We start from the raw sequence: 19,546 nt of genomic DNA on the forward strand, positions 1-19,546 counted from the left end.
ATATCTTTGATTTTCCTGTTTATTTATTTGCTTGCTTGCCAAATCTAGTGACACAGAACACAGAGAATGAGCTACTTAAAGGTTTCTGTAAACATTCAACAAGAGGAACTTAAATAGTGGTATGTATAAGTACATGCAGGGGAAAGAAGAGGAGAACATTTATTACAAGTTGTACTGGAAACCCCCCCTGTTTGTAATCCATCTGAATTGCTGATAAAAGGGAAGATTAAGAAAACTCAGCTCTGCCTCACTTTCCAGGGAATAAAACCCCTGTGATCATCAGAGGCTGGACTCTAAGGAAATGGAGAATTTGTTCCTTAAATATACAGTGAAAAATGTTGAACACTACACCCTCAATTTGGTGGATGATTCTCACTCTTAGTTCAGTCTGTTTCTACAGAACTCATTAGAGCCAGTGGCTCTAAATGATGCATGTCGGTGTCAGCTCAGACTCTTTGTTTTCTCATGAGCCTGGCAAAAGATAAAAGGCACTATACGGCTGTGGATTGAATATATGATGTCCTTTTATCACACTTAAATAATGAATTGTCATTGAGATCCCCTAGCATTTCTTCATACCCGAAAAATGTCAATTGGTTCAAGTATATTCCCCAATCATGCATCCTGAAATTCTACAAATATAAAATTAATCTGAAAAGTAGTCAAAGACATCAGTCCAGACTTACCTTGTTGGCAAGACTGGCCCATCCTACCAGGGCCACAGATACACCTCCCAGTTGCCGGATGGCACTGCCGTTCTTCCCCACAGGAGCACAGCCTCATACAGTCCTTGCCATAGTACCCACTTGGGCAACCTGCATAAACATTCATGCTGTTATTCACACAGAAATACAAAGGCCAAGGAAAGAAATATAGTCATTTTATAACCCTTGTAAATTACCTCCATTGTGGTTGTTGAGAAGGTTCCCATTCATGTTACATGAAAATCCCATTAAACAGCACTTTCTCAAAAGCAAAGTTAATTTTTTTTAGCTTACTTAAGCCACAGTTGGCTCCGATGTAGCCAGGAGGACAGTAGCAAGTCCCATTTCTGAAGTCACAACGACCACCATTGATGCAGCTGCACCTGGACTTGCAGTTTGGTCCAAAGGTACCGGCTCGACATCCTGGAGATGGAAAGAAAAAAAGAGAAAGAAAACAATAAGAAAGAGAGGCAAAGACAATTTAACTGTTACCACAAGAGTTTAACTTATGCACTGCATAACAACAAAAGGCAAATCAAAAAACTTCCAATAAAGGGTGATGGGTGAATACAGCAAAATAACAAAAAGCATTCTGTGAGAAGTATCCAATAAAAATACACTACAATTTCAGTCAGTGTTAATGCACGATTTCTCTATTCACAGTTGGAATATCGACACTATACCGGTCAAACGTTTCAACCCACTGGCCCATTACGGCGTTTAATGTCTAAACGTTTGACTAGCAGTGTGTAACACCTGGTTGGTTGCTCTAAGTCATTTAGAAAGGATCTCATAAGAAATCCAGACTGTTAAAGAGTCTTAAAAAACAATACTAAAACTCTCACTGATTATCACTATCATCCCACAGTGTTATGTGGGTCTCTCTGTGTGGAATTTGTGCGTTCTCTAAATTGTGGGCTCTGAGCCTCCCAACCTGCTGTTAGTAAACCTGGAAATAGGTAAAATGCATAGATTAACTTCCCCATAAGAATGAATAAAGCACAATGCATGTGGTGTTTCTTTCTGATTATCTCTAATCACAGTCCAAAATCATGCATGTTAAGTTAACTGGTGATTCTAAGTTGACCTAAGAGTGAATGGTCCTTTGCTTGGTTTTACTGGCTCTGAGCTGGCCTCTTTGATGAACTGATGACCTATTGAGGGTATATTCCACTCCCCACCCAGTGGCAGATTAAATAGGCTCCAGCCCTCTATCTACCTAACTAGGATAAAGCAGGTTTAGATGCATGGGTGGATAAATCAGTTCAGAGACACAAAGCCAACAGAGAGAGGCCAACAAAGTGTTACATATTCCCGTGCTCCAATTAAAACATAAGTAGACAAATATTGCACCAGCTGCAAAAATACGACTTAATGCCCACGCACAAGAACTTGAATTAATCTTGTCTCTCTGGCTGGAGAGATAAGACTTTACATTGACTAATAGTGATACTCAAAAATTTTTTGGAAAAGATTTATTAACTTGTCAAAAATACAAAGCAAATACAGAATATATGACAACTTATCAAGTGAGCAACATTTCACACATGAATATTTTCTACTGATGGAAATTTTAAAAACTGGATCACGTAGTACAAATCTCATAGTAATCCCCGCTGAGAGCAGAACATTAATGACAGCATTTACTTACGAAGTTCACAGTGGGCTCCATAATAGCCAGGTAAGCAGCCACATTTGCCTGTTACAGGATGGCACTGCTCGTGGACACCGGAGCACTGGCACAGCTGACTGCAGTTTTGTCCAAATATGCCAGCAGGACAGGCTAGGACGACAAAATCAGCATCATGGACAAAGTTCCTGACACCTAAATGTAGAGTGATGTCTTTCAGCATCTGCCGGTATCTTGATTTTATTCATTTATTAATTTATTGGACTTTTAATATGACTGACAGAATTGTGAGAAGTTGAATTTCTTAATAATATTAAATAATCCCGTAGCGCAGCACTTCATAGTGTTACAGATAAGGCTGTAAATGTGTGCACATTCAACAGTTTGTGGGAACAAAGACTGATGCCATTTCCCTTTCCTTCATCAGATAATTCCCTGAACATACTGGGACATTCAGCATTTAGCTGGCAACAAAACCAACACTCCCAACAACTTTCCCTGGTGCCCAAACCCAGGTCGACACAGAGGGACATTCTTTCACACACTCTTTCTGCATCCATATGTATACACTCATCACAATAATGAATGAAGTCCTCAGACAATCAGTCATAGAGACCAAGATGAATCTGTGAACCAAACATGTTTGCGGGTGAGACCGGAGCACTCAGCTACTCAGTCAGGCAGCAGCAGGCAGCGTGGGGGACAGATAAGAAAGGACTCCAGACTAAAGAGGCAATTACGGCGCTGTCATTATGCATGTCTGCTTTCCAAAAGCCCTTATCCGCCACCGAGGAGACAAAAACAATGCCTTCTGTTTTACTTGGCAACCGGTGTGTAACATTTATCAGATGTCTGGGGAGTGTGTGAGGAGAGGAAGGGAGCTGAGGCTGTGAGGGGAATGAAGGAGTGAAGAAGGGCTGAGTAGGGAAGCTGGATGTATACAGTCCTACAGGGTATAGTGTAAGTAATGAAACACTCTCATACAGTTCAGCAATACTGAGGGTCTCATACAGTGGTGGAGTGCATTTCCAACAATGGCGTAAATTGTAAACTTTCACAGTTACAAAACAGAGAAAAAGTCATTTTGATATGTACGTATATATAAATATTTATGTATACATTTTCATACATAGTCTTACTTTTTTCACAGCCAAGCCCAGTCAATCCAGCGGGGCAGCCACAGTTCCCAGTCTCATGATGGCAGGGCACACCAGCCTGGCAGTGACACTTCTGAGCACAGGAAGTACCGTAGAACCCAGGGAGGCACGCTGACAGTGGACATAAGCATGCATTTTACCAGTAACACTTTGTCCTGGCTGTTTTATTCAAATGCAATTTTCCCCACTCCTGAATACACTCACATTTGTCACACCTGGCTCCTCTCCAGCCTGGCTTACACTCACAGTGGCCCGTCACATGATGGCAACTCGAACTGTGGACACACTCGCACCTCTGCTCACAGCCTACCCCAAAGAATCCCTCAGAACAGACTTCAAACAAAACACAAAAGCCATCTTGGTCAGCATACATCAGAGTCCAGGAGTGAGTAAACCTTACCACTGGTCCTGCTGTTCCTTAAAAAGTGTTAGCAAGCTGTATCAAGAAGTGCTATTGTGCACATCTACATGCAACATTGCTTATATTAACTACAAGTCACCTGATTGACATAGCTCTCCTATCCAACCAGGCGGACATAAGCACCTCCCTGACACTCGGTCACATCTTCCTCCATTTGCACAACGACATGTCTGGGTGCAGTTCTCTCCATAAAGTCCTTCTTCACACTCTGGAAGAGAAGGGAAAGGAAATTAATCTAATATAAAATATTGCACATTTCACAAACGTAATAGTTTTACTAAGCTGCTGAATTGTTAAAACACAGGGGCCACATGTTTTATTGTAGGAAATAGCTTATAATGTAATCCATGATAAATATACGGCTACATACCTAATTCACAAGCAACTCCGGTCCATCCTGGTGGGCAGGAGCACTCACCACTGACATTATCACAAGAGCCTTCATGCTGACACAGACATTGGCCAGAACAATCTTTCCCATAATGTCTGGGAGGGCAGGCTATACACACATATTCACACACACATACCCATGAAAGAAAATACAGTCATTCAAATGAATAAATTACTAAATCCTGCCAGATTTATGGTAATCTAGTGGAGGAGTTGCAGATTTTTACAAACTAATGTCAAGATACTGGTCAATAGCAGGAGGCTTCAGATACATTTCTGTTTTTCGTTGCTGCCTTATTTTACTTTTTGATGCTTTCTTTTTACCATTTTCATACTTTTGTTTTACGTAAATCACTTTAAATAGTCTTGTGTATGAAATGTGCTACACAAATAAGCTTTCCTTATCTTGCCTTGTTTGCTGGTTGTATTATTTATTTATCTTTAATAGAGATTATCATCTCATTAGACCTAATCTCTCATCTCACAACAAATATGCAAGTTTTGTAAAATTAAAATGCACAAAATGCATCACCTTTATGCATCTTAACAGCATAAAAATCCCGGTTATATTATATGTAAAGTTTGTCACTTTGAGTGGTACTGGCGTGATAAACTACTCACGCAGTTGGCAGTTGACTCCAGTCCATCCAGCCGTGCAGCTGCATCGCCCAGTGATGTGGTCACACCTGCCTTCATTCTGACACTCACATCTCTGACTGCATTGCTCTCCAAAATGACCCTCTGGGCATTCTACCAATATGAAACACACACACAGAGAAGAATTATAGAAAAACACAATCTAAACTCATTCAGTAACACCTTTCAATACACTGGATTAACATCTGTTTCAAACGTATGAGAGCAGTGAGCTCAAGTGATATTTTTAGACATCATGGTTTTTCAGCACACAAATCGCAAACTTCTCATTAATGATCAAAGTTCAACATGACATTTAGAGTCTAAGAAAGAGGAAAATGCGCTAATGACAGAGATGGGCCATTAAGTCATGCTAGTGGCTTTCTGCTGACTCTGGCTCTGGTTGTTGGAGCCACAAAATGGCTGTGGCAAGAGGAAAGTCTTGAATAAGGCTGCAGAATGACAGACTTAAGAACTTTAGTGGGCATTTCACTGGCTTCATTAAAACAAAGGCATGAAATCCTCAAGAAACTTTAGCATGAGAACACTGATTGGTTAGCTACTAAAATCCTCTTCCAAGCTATGTTCACCCTGTCCTGATGTGGATCGCTACATACATGTGGGTGCATTTATCCAGAATAGACCTCAATTAAACTCTATGTGCCAGAGGGCACGCTTGTCCTCCCTCCTTTCTCCGCCCATACCCATCACTAAAAAAGTCAATAGCAATGTCTCATTACAGAGATAATTGTTCACAAACACATCTTAGTCGTGTTTAAGGAGAGGATGTCGTGATGGGCCGCGGTGAGGGCCTCCCTCACACCCTGTTTTAATGATGTGGCTTCCATTACCCAGAATGCAGTGTGGTCCTGCCCAGCCGGCGGTGCATAGGCAGGCTCCTGTGATGTGGTGGCAGCGGGCACCATTCCTGCACTCGCACATCTGGCCACAGTCAAGACCGTAAAAGCCGTCCGGGCAAACTGAGGGCCGAGATAAAACATCCAACTGGTTAGAACTGGCAGCTTCACGAAAGAAGAGAGGAAAAGTTTGGATGCCAACTTTTTTTTTGCAGTTTCTTCTCTTCCTTTCCCCACCTCTCATTCTCCTCCTCCTACTTTCCCTCTCCATCTTGCCACCTTCTGAAAATACCAATATCAAATTGCAGTACCACGCTGCGGGTGCTGTAAAGCGCCTGCGTTCGTTAAGTGAGCTCCTGTCCCACACATGTGCAGTGAATCTGGGCCACATCAAAGTTTAGAGCGGTACAGAGGCCATTCCCTTTTTGGGGGGGTGCAGGGAGCACAAAGAGCTGGTAAATAGAGCACCTGCTGTGTCCACAGACCCCACCAACACACAGCAAAACAAAGCCTGGTTACTGTGCTCCACATACACACACCTACAGTGTTGCTGCTGATGCAAGGAGATGCCAGCGTGAGGGTCTGTTTCCCATCCTCAGCAAGAGTGTGCATGGTTAAGTGACACACACAAAGTTTTGTAAACATAGTGCCTCCTATCCAGAAGAAGCTCGCCAGAGACTGGGATGGATGATCCTTTCCACTTCAGGGATGTAAATATTGTCTGTAAGCATGACTTCACCAGAGCAGGAAATAATGACTGTGTTTATTCGCAGTCTATTTTTTTTCGATCACTCAATTTGTCACCGTGGAGATCACATGCTAACTCAAGCGTTAGAGTCATACTTTTTTTAAAAAAAACGAAGATTTCTTCAGTTCTGGTTTTTATTCACAGAAACTATGCTTTTGCTGTGCCAAAGTATAACTGACAGAAAGCCAGTGCAGATTTATCTCCCTTTAAGCACTCTGTCTGTTTTCAGGTGCAAAACCTGAGCATGAATTGGTCATAAAGTGTATCAGAATTATCTAACCTTGCATCAGCTTGTCTTTTCATTTATGCTTCTTTACACTAGGTGATTTTATGTTTTATAAATGTCACAGGGAGTTCCTTTCCCACCAAAGTATTACAGCCTTTTCCTCTTCTTTCAAATGATGATGCTGTCCACTCCTTTTATTTCTGCCACAAGGCCTCAAATTGGGAAAAGCATCTTTCTATTCAGCAGTTTCTGGCGTGGCCATCTCTGTGTTCCCACGCTGACAGCATGACGTCTTTGCCTGCTTCTGTAGTGGTTAGGCTGCAATGTTATAAAAGCTAGCCCACTGAGGATGTTGTCATCTTCATACAGCTGTACATTAACTCAGTGGTAGCACTTTTGCTGGTTTATTGTCTGTTGTTTATTGTTAGGATAGTTACTTGCTGAAACCATGGTAACAAGCTTCTCATGCTTGTTCTTGGGGAAAAGAATGTTGCTTCCATATATTATTTATTTACCACAGGAAATTCAACATTATCATGGCAAACATCAACTCTGCCCAATGTTGGTGTATTTTGTGTCACATATATAAGAATTTGTGCATCAGCAGATGATAAATAATAGAACTAAACAACCTGCAGCAGAAATAAATTTAAGTTATAGTTGTATGTTGAGTTTGAGTTAAGTAAGGTTTGCAGTATTTTAATCATGCTGAATTGTAGACTTTTACTTGGCCATCACATCACCTCAGTTCTTGTCTTTTCACAGATTGTTTAGTGGATTTTCTGCTGTGCTTGGGTTTTATTATAGTGTTGCATGGTTTTGCTGTTGAATGAATGGTTTCATATTTAGCTACAATGTTTCGCTAAGAACAAAACTATATCTTGTGAAAAAAAGAGTTTTGGAAAGATTACACCAAAATGGAGATGTTTGGTCATGATGCACAGCAGCATTTTTGAAGCACATTATACATACTGTCAAGCACTGCGGTGGAGATGTTATATTTTGGGCTTGTTTTGAAGCCATGCAACCTGGATATTCTGCAGTCATGGAGTGTAACCTCTCTATACCTCCCCTTGGGAATTCTTCCAGACAAACTATTTGTTCTATCATTTCCTAATTGTACTGTGATGACTGAAACATTTAACTTGCTAAGTGAGTCCTGAAGAGCCTGCGATGCAGCTCTTGTATTTTTGTTTGTTTTGTTTTCTTTTTCTTTCATTTTCTCTGAACATTCCCCTGATCTTGGAATGAACTTGCCAAAACATCCAGTCCTAAGAAGATTATCACATCCTGAAAAGTTTTCACCTGTAAATCATCTTTCATGCTGGAAATGGCCTTATAACCCTCACCAGATTAAAAATGAGAAACAAGTGCTTCTCTAAGTTCATCAGACAGCAAACAACTAAATATCTGCTAGATAGAGGTATTATAGAGGTATGATAGAGGTATTTTTGCTTATCAATGATCAATAATCAAATCATTAGAAGCCGCAGGGTGCTACTTACACCTTGTTAGCAAAATGTTCACAGTGTAATAAGATATTACTTTTCCGTCTCACGTGTTTGTTATTTATGTATCTGACAATAGAAGGAGACTAATTTCCATATCAACCACAGAGCAGCAATCTGTCATTAAAAATTAACACATTGTCTGCTAGTGTTAGTAAATGTAGGCTCTTCCCTCAAAGACTATGTTTATAGGTGGGCACAGAGTATTCAGTCAACCACCACTCACACACACTGACAAACATATGTACTGCACCATCATTGAATGGCTCCATCTCTACACCAAATGAGCTCTTTAAAACAGCGGGATTATTTCCAGATCCCTGGTTGTGTAAGAGCCACTGCTGTCAGCCCATAAAGCAGGTCCAGGGACCACACAGCCAGAGAAAGCACATCACAGAAGTAGAGCGGACAGACAGAACATAGAATAGAACTTCCTGGTGCCGCTCAGGGACTATACAATAACTAAGAAACCCTGTTTCCCCAACAATAATGCGGATGTTCAATGTTAATTGTACGAGAACTCTTTCTACTGCAACCAAATGAAGTGTTTTGAAGCAAACTTCAAAGCTGCAGACAGCATGATCCCCGTTAACTGAAGAAGTGGTGTGTTGGACCCTCGTCAGCACTAAAGCCTGTTTCCTTAAATAATAATTGACTGAAAAGTTTAGAATCAACGCCAACTCCACAACAATGCTTTTAGCATTCTAATAAGGCATCTGACTATTGTGGAAACAGTTATTTCTATAAATAATGACATGCGCGCTTAAAGCCATGTGTGGATAAGAATTGCCCATGCACAGTGGTATCAAACACTGCAGAGCAGTGAACTTTCCATTTCAATTCTGAGAACAGATTAACTAAAGAGATCTGGACCTTCTCACAGTAAAGGCCTCTTCCTGACTCCTTCTGAAGGAAGAGGCCCAGGAGAAGACTAAGAAACTGGACACCTCAAGTTGAGGCGATCGAGCCTTCAGAAAATGAAATCTGGTCAGATGCATTGGCTGTTTCCAAAGCTACATCCAATCAGAATAAGGACTACATGTGAAGCCATTAGACTGTTATGACTACAGATGTGAAGTCCTGTTCCAGTGTGACTTGGCCCTGATTTACAATGCCCTACGTACTATAGAGGTGGTATGAATTACTGGGCCTGGTAGTGAACTCACAGTAAATCTTACAGCCTGTAATAACACAGGGCCACTTCAAGTCAAAGGACTATAATCAAGAACAAATCTATTGCATTGGTAAAACTCTTGGACTGTTGCAGTCCTGGACAAACATCATAATGATGAGATGAATAGTTACATGAAGGGTTTGGTATGACAGAGCGGCTGCAAACACACAGCCCAGCTATCCCAGAATGACTAATACAAATTACATCTTGGGATTTGTGTGGTCTCAAAAAGGTTTTACACATGACATTACACTAGCAATCTGGTGATTCATGGAATCTGTATGAGGATCCGTTAAAACTGTGGTAAAGATGAGAAAATCGGATACATGTCCTGCAGCACCCTCTTGTGTATTAAGTTATAAAATGTGTGAATGTTGATGCGGAGGACTTTTTATAACCTGCAGAGGGGACTGGGTTACTTACCATGACTTAGGATGCATTCCTACATCATCTAGAGGTCAATAAGGGTAACTCAAATAATAATCAATATACTGTGCATTGTTAACATTATTTTATCATACTAATCTAATTTACTTATGTCATAGTGTAAATCTGTCTGAAGGACATATATTTGTCAACAGTCTAATAGTTTTTACATTATCAAGTAAGATGAATAATATTGAATATAAAATTTGAGGCTATGACTTGAAATTTATGTCTTATATTTGATCATATATTTCTTTAGTGATTTTTTAAGATAAAATGCAGATCCCATTTCAAGTAAAAAAGATTTGAATTTTTCCTAAAATGCAATATAAAATTAAAATCTGTACTTTGTGAATTTATTCAGACCTTTATCAATACAAGTACAATGTAAATGATCAGCAGTGTCTTGACTGACCACATCCATTGTATGTAGACAATAGAAAGAAATCTAGAATTTGGTTAGTGTACATCTGACCAGAACTTGCGTCATTTAAAAAATCACATCATAAATTTTCTAATTATCAATTCACTGTCTAGTTACATTTCCAGATTCAACAGCAGGTATTGAGAATTTTTCTTTTTTCTTGTTTTGCTTTCGGTTATGCACACTCAACCAACCATTATTGGTTTATTGATCACAATGGCAAAACTGTATTCCATTCAGTGCCACATGAGGGCTGTAAGGGAGCTTTCAAACAGCAATTCCCTCATATGTGAAATTTAATACATGCAACACGTTCCAAAAAAAGGGATGTTTACCACTGTGCTACATAACCTTTCCTTTTGACAACACTCATGGTAATTATTGAAGCTTTGTAGGTACAACTACAGTGGCTCAGCAGTCCGTGGTCAACAACCGCACAAATGTAACACATGCAGAATGAGACTTTGTTTCCTCAGATTGTCTTGGCATTGTCTTGCTGAAATAAGCAGGGATGTCCCTAAAAAATATGTCACTTGGATACAGTCTATGTTGCTCCAAAACCTGGATTTACCTTCAGTATCTTTGGTGCTTTCACAGATATATAAGTTACCCATGCAGTATCCACTAATACATACCATACCATCATCGATGCTGGTACTGGTGACACTCTGAATAATCCCTCTTCACTTTGGCCCAGAGGACACAACATCCATGATTTCCAAAAACAACTTAAAAAAGTGGATTGGTAAGACCAAAGCACACTTTTCCACTTTGTATAAGTCCATCAAAAATGAGTTCAGGCTCAGAGAAGCCGGCAATGTTTTTGAGTGCTGTTATGATACGATTTTCACATTCCAAGTTTTAACTTGCATTTGCAGATGTAGTGACAAACTTTGTTAACTGACATTGGTTTTCTGAAATGGCTCGAAGCCTATGTGGTAAGGGTTGGTATCCCTCACACAATCATATCAGTTTTAAATGCAACCTGAGGGATCAAAGGTCACAGGCATTCAGTGTTGGCTTTTGGTCAACACTGAATCTTTTGTTGATATCATAGACTTTAGATTTTATTTTTATTTTGTGATATTCAACTCTGTGCAGCACTTTGGCGACATTCTGTTTTTAAAAATGTGCTTTATAAATAAAGTGAAATGAATTGGGTTGGATTAGATTGGGTTTAGATGAAGAAATCCCTAAATTCTTTGCAATTGTACATTGAAAAAAATTCTTGAAGTGTTGGATTATTTGAAGTTGTTTACAAAGTTGTGCACCTCACCCCATCCTTGCTTATGAATGCCTTCTATAGAGGTTCCTTTTATACCTAATCATGACACTCACCTGTTCCTAAATAATCCGTGAAATGTCCCAAATATGTGTTTTTTGAGCTTGCTAAACTTTTCCAGTCTTTTGTTGGCCCTGTCCCAGTTCTTTCTTTGGAACATGGTCAGAGTAATGTTACTGATGTCAAATGTCAGTGCGAGTTAAATTTACCCAAACTCAATGTAAGGGCTAAGAAAGTAAAAAACATATACATGCCTTATTTTTGTCTTACATACATTTATGCACAATTTTCTTTTAACTGAAAAAAGGATTCTTACATAATGGATCAAATTGATATTCTTTGATAATTTAATTCTGACATATTTTCCGTATTGTTCATTCAAATTTGTTCAATAGAGCCCAGTAGGCAGCAAACCATTGATACACATAGTGTAAATACCAAGAGCTTTTTGAAAGCGTGTGATAGGTATCTGAAACTGGATTAAAGTTACAATAATGCCAAATATAACAGATAAGTTAGAGTATAGCCTCTGATTCCCCATACAGATACTTTTAAAGGTGACACTTAATACAGACTATATGAATGACTCACTTTTTTCACAGAAAGTTCCAGCAAATCCAGAAGAGCACACACAAGCTCCACTCACATGGTCACAAGATGCTTCATTTTGACACTGGCACTGTTGAGCACAGCGATGACCATAACTGCCACTGATACATTCTGTGGAGGGTCACATGTGTAAACATAGAGATGATAAGAGCGAGAAAATGTTTCACAATAAATATGTCAAATATCTTAAATCAATCCAAAACCATCCGCATTTCCAATTTGCATAAGTTCTTTTGCTGCGTTTTATGAAAATACTTAGATGGTAGACGTACTGGGATTATATACAAATTTGTACATTCAAAACATTTCTAAAGATAAAAATAAAATTTAAAGACACTTTTTTTATAATTAAGAATCAACTAAAAATCTGCAGAACCTGCAGTTGCCTCACTGTGGCAGCATTTCCTAAAATATATGTTTGGAAACTTCTGCAACTAAACCTACTCTTTTCACAGTGGTCTCCAGTGTAGCCTGCCTCACACACACACTGACCGCTGACTGGATCACAGCCCAGTGAGCGGTTCTGGCACATGCATGGAGCAATACAGCCTTGGCCCCAGGAACCTGGCTGGCATGCTGTAGCACACAACATGAAAGTTTGACATGAGGTTTTGATGATATGCATTTTGTGATATTTTCTGTAACTGTCTCCATTTGTCTGCCAGACAAATTCTTACCTGTGGCACAATCATGGCCTCTTTTTCCAGGAGGACAGAAGCAGCGTCCATTCTGTGGGTCACAGTTGGCATCAGGGTGGCAAGAACAGTGCATTAGACAGCCTGGTCCATAGTACCCTGCAGGACACTCTACATTCAACAAATAATTAATTAAAAGAAAAAAAAAATTCTTTATGTTTGAATCAATGTAAATAGAGTACAAACACAAAGCAAAGGTTGGCAATTTTTTTTTCTTTTTTTAAATTTTTTATTACCCAAAAAGGAAAAACCATAGATACTCACTTTCTTGGCAGAGGTTTCCCATGAAGCCTGGCATGCAGTCACAAATACCAGTTTGCTTGTTGCAGGAGCCACTATTCTCACATATAGGACAGGAAAACTGACACTTTAACCCCCAGGATCCATCAGGGCAGTCTAAGAACCAGCAAGCATCTTTCAGATTAAATGTGCAATAAGCCACTTATACTTCACTGCTAAGCTCTAAAGCTACTTATGCTTAAATAATTTGTGGGAATTAAAGGGGTGCGATTTCTCATATATTTACAACATAAAATGTCAAGATAATAATTGGTTTGGCATAGAGAAGCACAAAGAGCACAGACACCATAGTTGTTCAGTGAGCTAACATTATGGCAGGCTTGTAAAGTCAGTGGGTTCATCCCGGCCTTGTGCAGTTGTGTTCCTGAAAATGATTTTCAAAGGACAGTGTAACAAACTAAATACCTTCCTGGCATGACTTTCCTGTCTTCCCAGCGGAACAGATGCACTGTCCTGTCATTGGGTCACAAGGAGCTCCTTGGCAGTCACAGGTCAGACGACAGCTCTTGCCATAGCTTCCAGCTTGGCATGCTATAGTCAAAAGAAATTAAAAACAGTTAAATCGGGAAAAACTCACTGCATAGCTCAAGAGACAAACTGGTTAAGAAAGAGAGCTGCACAAGTGAAGCTTTACAGAAAGCTTATTTGTTCAGTCTTAGCGGTTGCTTCTGGAGTAGTAACTGAAGTACTGGCTCTTTTACAACCTGACCTCCCACTTGAGCACAGTACAACCAGGAAAATGTTAGCTACTCTCTTTTTTTTTCTTTGATATACTTTACAGGCCTAAGCCTGGACTGTGTATGCTGACATACAGGAACTCTGCTGTGTTGTCTTATCCACCCTAATAGACATAAAGCCACATATTTATTAACAGTTCCCAAACAATTTTCTGTATGACTTCAGAGAAAAACAAAGAGGGTTGAACTTTTCATCAACCAGCAGAGTAAACAGCAAGAAGACATCCTGTTGTGCAGGAACATTCATGTTTGTGGCTATGAAGTTTAAAATAACATGAACACCTGCACTGATCAGGTGAATTCAAGAAAAATACATATTTATTTTGCCTACTCAATCCATTCAGTCCATTAGAAGAAGCACAGCATGAATAGGAGCATGAAAGAACAGAACACAATGTGAAGCTGAAGAGACTCATTCATAACAGTTTGTGCTGCTTTGTGATTTTTAGTGGTTCATCAGAAAGAATGTGCACTTGCACAAGCATAAAATGCAAACAATTACCACACAGGTCAACACGTGTCTGCATGCAGACCCACACACTTCACAAATTCCTACAAAATACTTGGATCATTTAGAGTAAAGTAACAACCGCAGGAGTTCACTGTAGCCTCAGTCTTTCTGCAGGGATGTCATACATCAACAGTAGCTCAGAAACATTGGAAAAGAAGCTAATTGTGTTATGAGTGAATGAAACTCAACTACATAAATTAAACCTGAATTAACCTGACTTTATTTTAGCTTTTTGGAAATTGTTGTGCACCGCTTTATAAATTATTTAAAGCAACATTTTTTTCTCACCCAGCTGACACTGATCTCCATGAAGGCCTGCAGGACATCGCTGGCTGCACTCTCCAGTCCTGGAGTCACATAACCCTCCACCTGGACAGTCACATGGCTGCTCGCAGCCAGCACCAAAAGACCCTGGATCACATTCTGCATTGGGACATAGACAACAGAACAAGGGGAGTATTGACACGATGGAAAATACATTATTTTATATAACTTTATAAAAAAAAAGACAGCCCTGTAATTTAAACCTTAAGCAATGACAAACATGAAAATAAGAGACGACTGCTCCCACACTGACACACTGACCTCACAAACAGCCTTTCTGTTGTAGACACTTTGACAAAAAATGAGTTACAGAAAAATAGCACGACAAAAATTTGATTTCAGTGGTTGTCTGTCAACACAGCATATGGCCTCTAAATCAACATGTAGCTGAAAAGTGTAAGGTGGGCAACTCACCTGCGAATGCCCATGGTGGAGATAAAATCTAAGGGACATTTTGTAAAGTATGTATACCTTTCTCGCACTGCAGACCATGGAATCCAGCTTTACAGAAACAGCTTCCTGTTTTGGGGTCGCAGCCAGAGGAAAGGTCTCGAACACATTTGCATTCTTTAGAACAGCCGGCACCATGAGTCCACCTGGGACAAACTGAGGAGTGGACAGGATGAGTTTAAAATTGGGTGAAAACAGAAATGAGCTCAACTGATGTGAGAAAATGAAAGTTCTTATTTGTATGATATTCTATGTGAAATAAACCCCAGTTGCTTACAGTTGCATTGCAAACTATGCAATCTAAACATTCATTGCATTGTAACAGCTTCGGTTTTTTGTTTTTTTAAGCTCAAGCTAAGAAATTAAACTTGACTGGGAAGCATTTGCTTGTTTAAGTTTAAGTGATAAATGAAAAAATATGCTGAAAGGAAACACTCTCGAAGATCAAATTACCCTTAAGTCTGAGCCACACAAACACACCATGTTATCACAGTGTTATGCTTCAGTGTCATGTGATCACCGCTTCCAGTTTTCCACAAATTATTCCCAAAGTATGCAACTGATTTGTTTATTCTTCTCCAAGACTCATCACATAGCAACATCAACTGATAGAGTTTTAAGTCATCTGCAAGACTTATAAAGCTGACGCATCACCACATCCCAAATCACTGTGGATGAATCCAGCCAAGACTGTCCCTACTCTACAACAACCGTTGAACTGCACTCCACCCTGTCCCTCTCGACATTGGCTTTATGTTAGGTGCAGCTGCAGGCTCCGGTTACACCCTCTCCACCCTCAACGTCCCACTGCAGGATGGAGCAGACAGCTGTGAGAATCTGGTAATAACACTTGTGCACATTCTTCTATCACACAGTTTGGTGTTTGAAGCCTGAGCGACTTCCTTATCGAGATATCAAGAGTAAAACTTCTTCATCATGTCCTTCCGGAGGTTTAGAAGTGCTCCTAAAACACTGGGGGACGTCAACATTGTAACAGAGGAGCTAAAGAATCTTTATTACAAGAGGCTGCTGCCGATAGAGAAGTACTATTCTTTCCATCACTTTCACTCACCGAGCTATGAGGATGCTGACTTTGACAACAAACCAATGGTGCTGGTGATGGGTCAGTACTCCACAGGAAAGACAACTTTCATCAGGTAAGACAAGGAAATCTGAGGATTTTAAATACTGCAGACCTATAGTGTAAATGTGTCACATGGTGTGTTACAGTAAGGCTGATGGTAGTGGGGGTGTGGACCATGTGTATCTGTAGATATCTTATAGAGCAAGATTTTGCTGGGAGCAGAGTTGGGCCAGAGCCAACTACTGACTGCTTCACTGCCCTCATGTTTGGAGAGGAGGAGCGGATCATCCCTGGCAATGCCATCACAGTGGATCCAAACAAGCCTTTTCGCAACTTGGACCCTTTTGGAAATTCATTTTTGAACAGGTGAGGGAGGTCAGCAGAAGAAAGACACACAGAGAGTCACAGACAGAGAGAATTCCTACTTTTACTAATCTAATTCCAAGAAAGTTGGCATGCTGCAAATGTAAGTAACAGAATGAAATGATTTGAAAATGTCTCCCTCGCAGTAAAATCTTAGAAAGCATATAAAATGTTAGAAATGAGGTGTTTTACTATTTCAGAAAAACTAATAGCTTATCGGGAATTTGATGTCACACCCTTAGAAAAGTTGTGACGGGTTGAAAAAAGGCTGGAAAAGTCAGTGGTGTGAGAAGGAAATAGCTGTTGCAACACATTAGGCCAACTGACAAGAGGTCAGTAACATGACTGGGTATAAAACGAGCACCTTAGGAGAGCAGAGTCTCTAAGAAGAAAAGACAACAGAAACTCTGCAATTTGAAAAAAACTTGTCAACATATTGTTTCAGAATCCCTTTGTGCTGTAATTATGGGCAATAATTCCCCTCATGCTACAGTGTGCTGTTGATTAACTTCTCATTTATCTTTTATCTATGCTTTATATATTTTAACACCGTGAGGACAGCATTTAATCTCATTGTACTTGTCACAATGACAATAAAGATGTTTAATGATTTAATGATGAGTTTAAACTCTGATGACTTTGTTCCAAGATCTGCAATACATAAAAGCATTTAAAGAGTCTAAAGGAAACAAAACTTTGGAGACAGAATGAAGTTATTTGCTAATTCTGTTTCAGTGTCCCTTTACTCTACAATATGCTTTAATAAATATAGAAGTATGATCAAAACTTGGCACTACAATGAAAGCTTTTTGTTTGTTTATTTTTTAAGGTTTCAGTGTGTCCAGATGCCAAACCAAGTCCTTGAAAACATCAGCATTATCGACACACCGGGCATTTTAACTGCTGCTAAACGAAAACTGAGCCGAGGTAAGACACAACGCTTTCTGCGTTGCTTTTTCAGTGTCAGGAGGAGTCAAAATATCTTTGCTTCCAAATATTAGGTCATATATTGTTACTGTTGGGCTGCACTGCTGCTGTCAGTATTGAAACTCCTATGGGAGAAGAGTCACAGTAGATGCATTAAGGTAGAAACTATGCGTCCAACATAATTCACAGATTTGAAGTCAGAAGCACAGCAGATGAAAGCTATAAACATTTAACTGGGAGGAGACGAGCAGCGTTTGTTTTATGGATGCATTTTCTGTGGGTGTATCTGAAATGGCCTAAGACCAGAGAGAGCCATTGGGACGTGTTACATGTTCCTCTGTGCCTTGAGGCTACGTGCTTTTCCCCATTATAAACAGCGCTAATGAAAACCCTGTGTTTTTCTTCCTTATCCACAGGCTATGACTTCCCAGCAGTGCTGCGCTGGTTTGCAGAGCGTGTGGATCGCATCATCCTGCTGTTCGATGCACATAAACTGGAGTTCTCAGATGAGCTCACCCGGGCTTTTGGGGCTCTGTACGGCTATGAGGACAAGTTGCGTGTGGTTCTCAACAAAGCTGACAGGGTGGACTCTCAGCAGCTCATGAGAGTGTATGGTGCCCTCATGTGGTCACTGGGGAAAGTGTTTCGAACCCCTGAGATCCTGCGGGTTTATATCGGATCTTTCTGGTCAGAGCCGAGGCAGATGTGTGACCACTACCAGCTGATAGAGCTGGAGGAGGAGGATCTGCTTACTGACATTAGGAACCTGCCACGCAATGCTGCAGTACGCAAGCTGAATGATTTGGTGAAGAGGGCACGCTTAGTGAGGGTGAGACACTTCTAAATCATGCTTTAGCTGTATATTCACAAACCCAACTGTTGTTACAAGTGATCTCATGTCTAATGTGTTCTCTCCTTAGGCTCATGCACACATCATCAGCTACCTGAAGCAGGAAATGCCAACAATTTTTTGCAAAGACAGCAAAAAGCACAATTTGATCTACGATCTTCCTGTCATTTTCACCAAGATCCAGCAACAGCATCGAGTCCCAGCTGGTGATTTCCCTGACTGCACTAAGATGCAGGTCAAACTGCTGCATAAAAAAAAAAAAAAAAACATAGTTCATCATTTTATTCATTGTGATGTGTTGTGAAAGTCTCACAATATTGCATTTATTTACAGGAAAAACTTTTGGGTCAAGACTTCTCAAAGTTCAAGACGCTGAAGTCAAGTCTTATGGCTTCTTTGGATAAACTTCTGACCACTGACGTAGCCAACCTGGTGCCTTTACTCCAACAACAAGAACAGAGGAAGAAATCCCTGCCCAGCGTGTTGGATGGAGAATTTTTGGGAACATTTAGGCGTGAGCATTTCAGGAGAGATCCATTCAAGGAGCTTCCCAAAGATGATGAAAGCAGTGAGGTAGATTTCGATGAGTGGGCTGTGGAGAAATTCAAGCCTAAGTATGATGAGATTTTCTACAATCTAAGTCCACACGACGGTAAACTTAGCGGCACAAAAGTGAGAGAGTGGATGACAACCACTCTGCTGCCTAACTCTGTGCTTGCGCACATCTGGAGGCTGTCAGATGTAGATGGGGACGGCATGCTGGACAATGAGGAGTTCGCTTTGGCCGTCCATCTTATTGAGGGAAAACTGGAAGGCTACTGGTTACCAAGAGAGCTTCCCTCTCATCTGGTGCCACCATCCAAGCGGTTAAGTACAGGGAGCGATGCATCAGTGTAATCTTTACATAAGAAGGAAATGAGTATCCAAAGATGAGTTACATGAAAATTTTGTACAATATGTAATTCGACTCCTAACCAACCACAAAGCTTTCCTTATTTTCCTGATACAATGAAAGTTATACATTATAATCATACTGAGTCTATAATATTTTATTGTCATCTTTATGATTATCAATATATACCGATTACAAAATCTGTGCTCTTGAATTTTTCA

At 40.1% G+C, this 19,546-nt stretch overlaps 2 protein-coding genes across 2 annotated transcripts in view; one reads left to right on the forward strand and one right to left on the reverse strand.

Moving 5' to 3' along the window:
• Positions 1–19,546, reverse strand: part of egfem1 (EGF-like and EMI domain containing 1) — a 56,333-nt gene that overhangs the window by 6,750 nt on the left and 30,037 nt on the right. The window contains exons 17-32 of the mRNA XM_079246429.1: positions 15,231–15,365; positions 14,724–14,858; positions 13,593–13,718; positions 13,152–13,283; positions 12,870–12,998; positions 12,637–12,768; positions 12,175–12,303; positions 5,790–5,918; positions 4,924–5,052; positions 4,283–4,411; positions 3,992–4,120; positions 3,696–3,824; positions 3,474–3,602; positions 2,356–2,487; positions 999–1,127; positions 687–815 (exon numbers count right to left, since the gene is read on the reverse strand). Coding sequence (XP_079102555.1) covers positions 687–815; positions 999–1,127; positions 2,356–2,487; positions 3,474–3,602; positions 3,696–3,824; positions 3,992–4,120; positions 4,283–4,411; positions 4,924–5,052; positions 5,790–5,918; positions 12,175–12,303; positions 12,637–12,768; positions 12,870–12,998; positions 13,152–13,283; positions 13,593–13,718; positions 14,724–14,858; positions 15,231–15,365 — 2,082 coding nt within the window. The remainder of the gene's footprint in view (positions 1–686; positions 816–998; positions 1,128–2,355; positions 2,488–3,473; positions 3,603–3,695; positions 3,825–3,991; positions 4,121–4,282; positions 4,412–4,923; positions 5,053–5,789; positions 5,919–12,174; positions 12,304–12,636; positions 12,769–12,869; positions 12,999–13,151; positions 13,284–13,592; positions 13,719–14,723; positions 14,859–15,230; positions 15,366–19,546) is intronic.
• Positions 16,052–19,544, forward strand: LOC306760541 (EH domain-containing protein 2-like). The gene is made up of 6 exons (XM_079246428.1): positions 16,052–16,366; positions 16,483–16,659; positions 17,486–17,583; positions 18,000–18,412; positions 18,504–18,668; positions 18,767–19,544. The coding sequence occupies exons 1-6, from the start codon at positions 16,146–16,148 to the stop codon at positions 19,328–19,330; spliced, it is 1,638 nt and encodes a 545-aa protein (XP_079102554.1). The 5' UTR covers positions 16,052–16,145; the 3' UTR covers positions 19,331–19,544.

The sequence above is a fragment of the Telmatherina bonti genome, assembly GCF_933228915.1.
Source record: "Telmatherina bonti genome assembly, chromosome: 9".
Classification (NCBI taxonomy): domain Eukaryota; kingdom Metazoa; phylum Chordata; class Actinopteri; order Atheriniformes; family Telmatherinidae; genus Telmatherina; species Telmatherina bonti.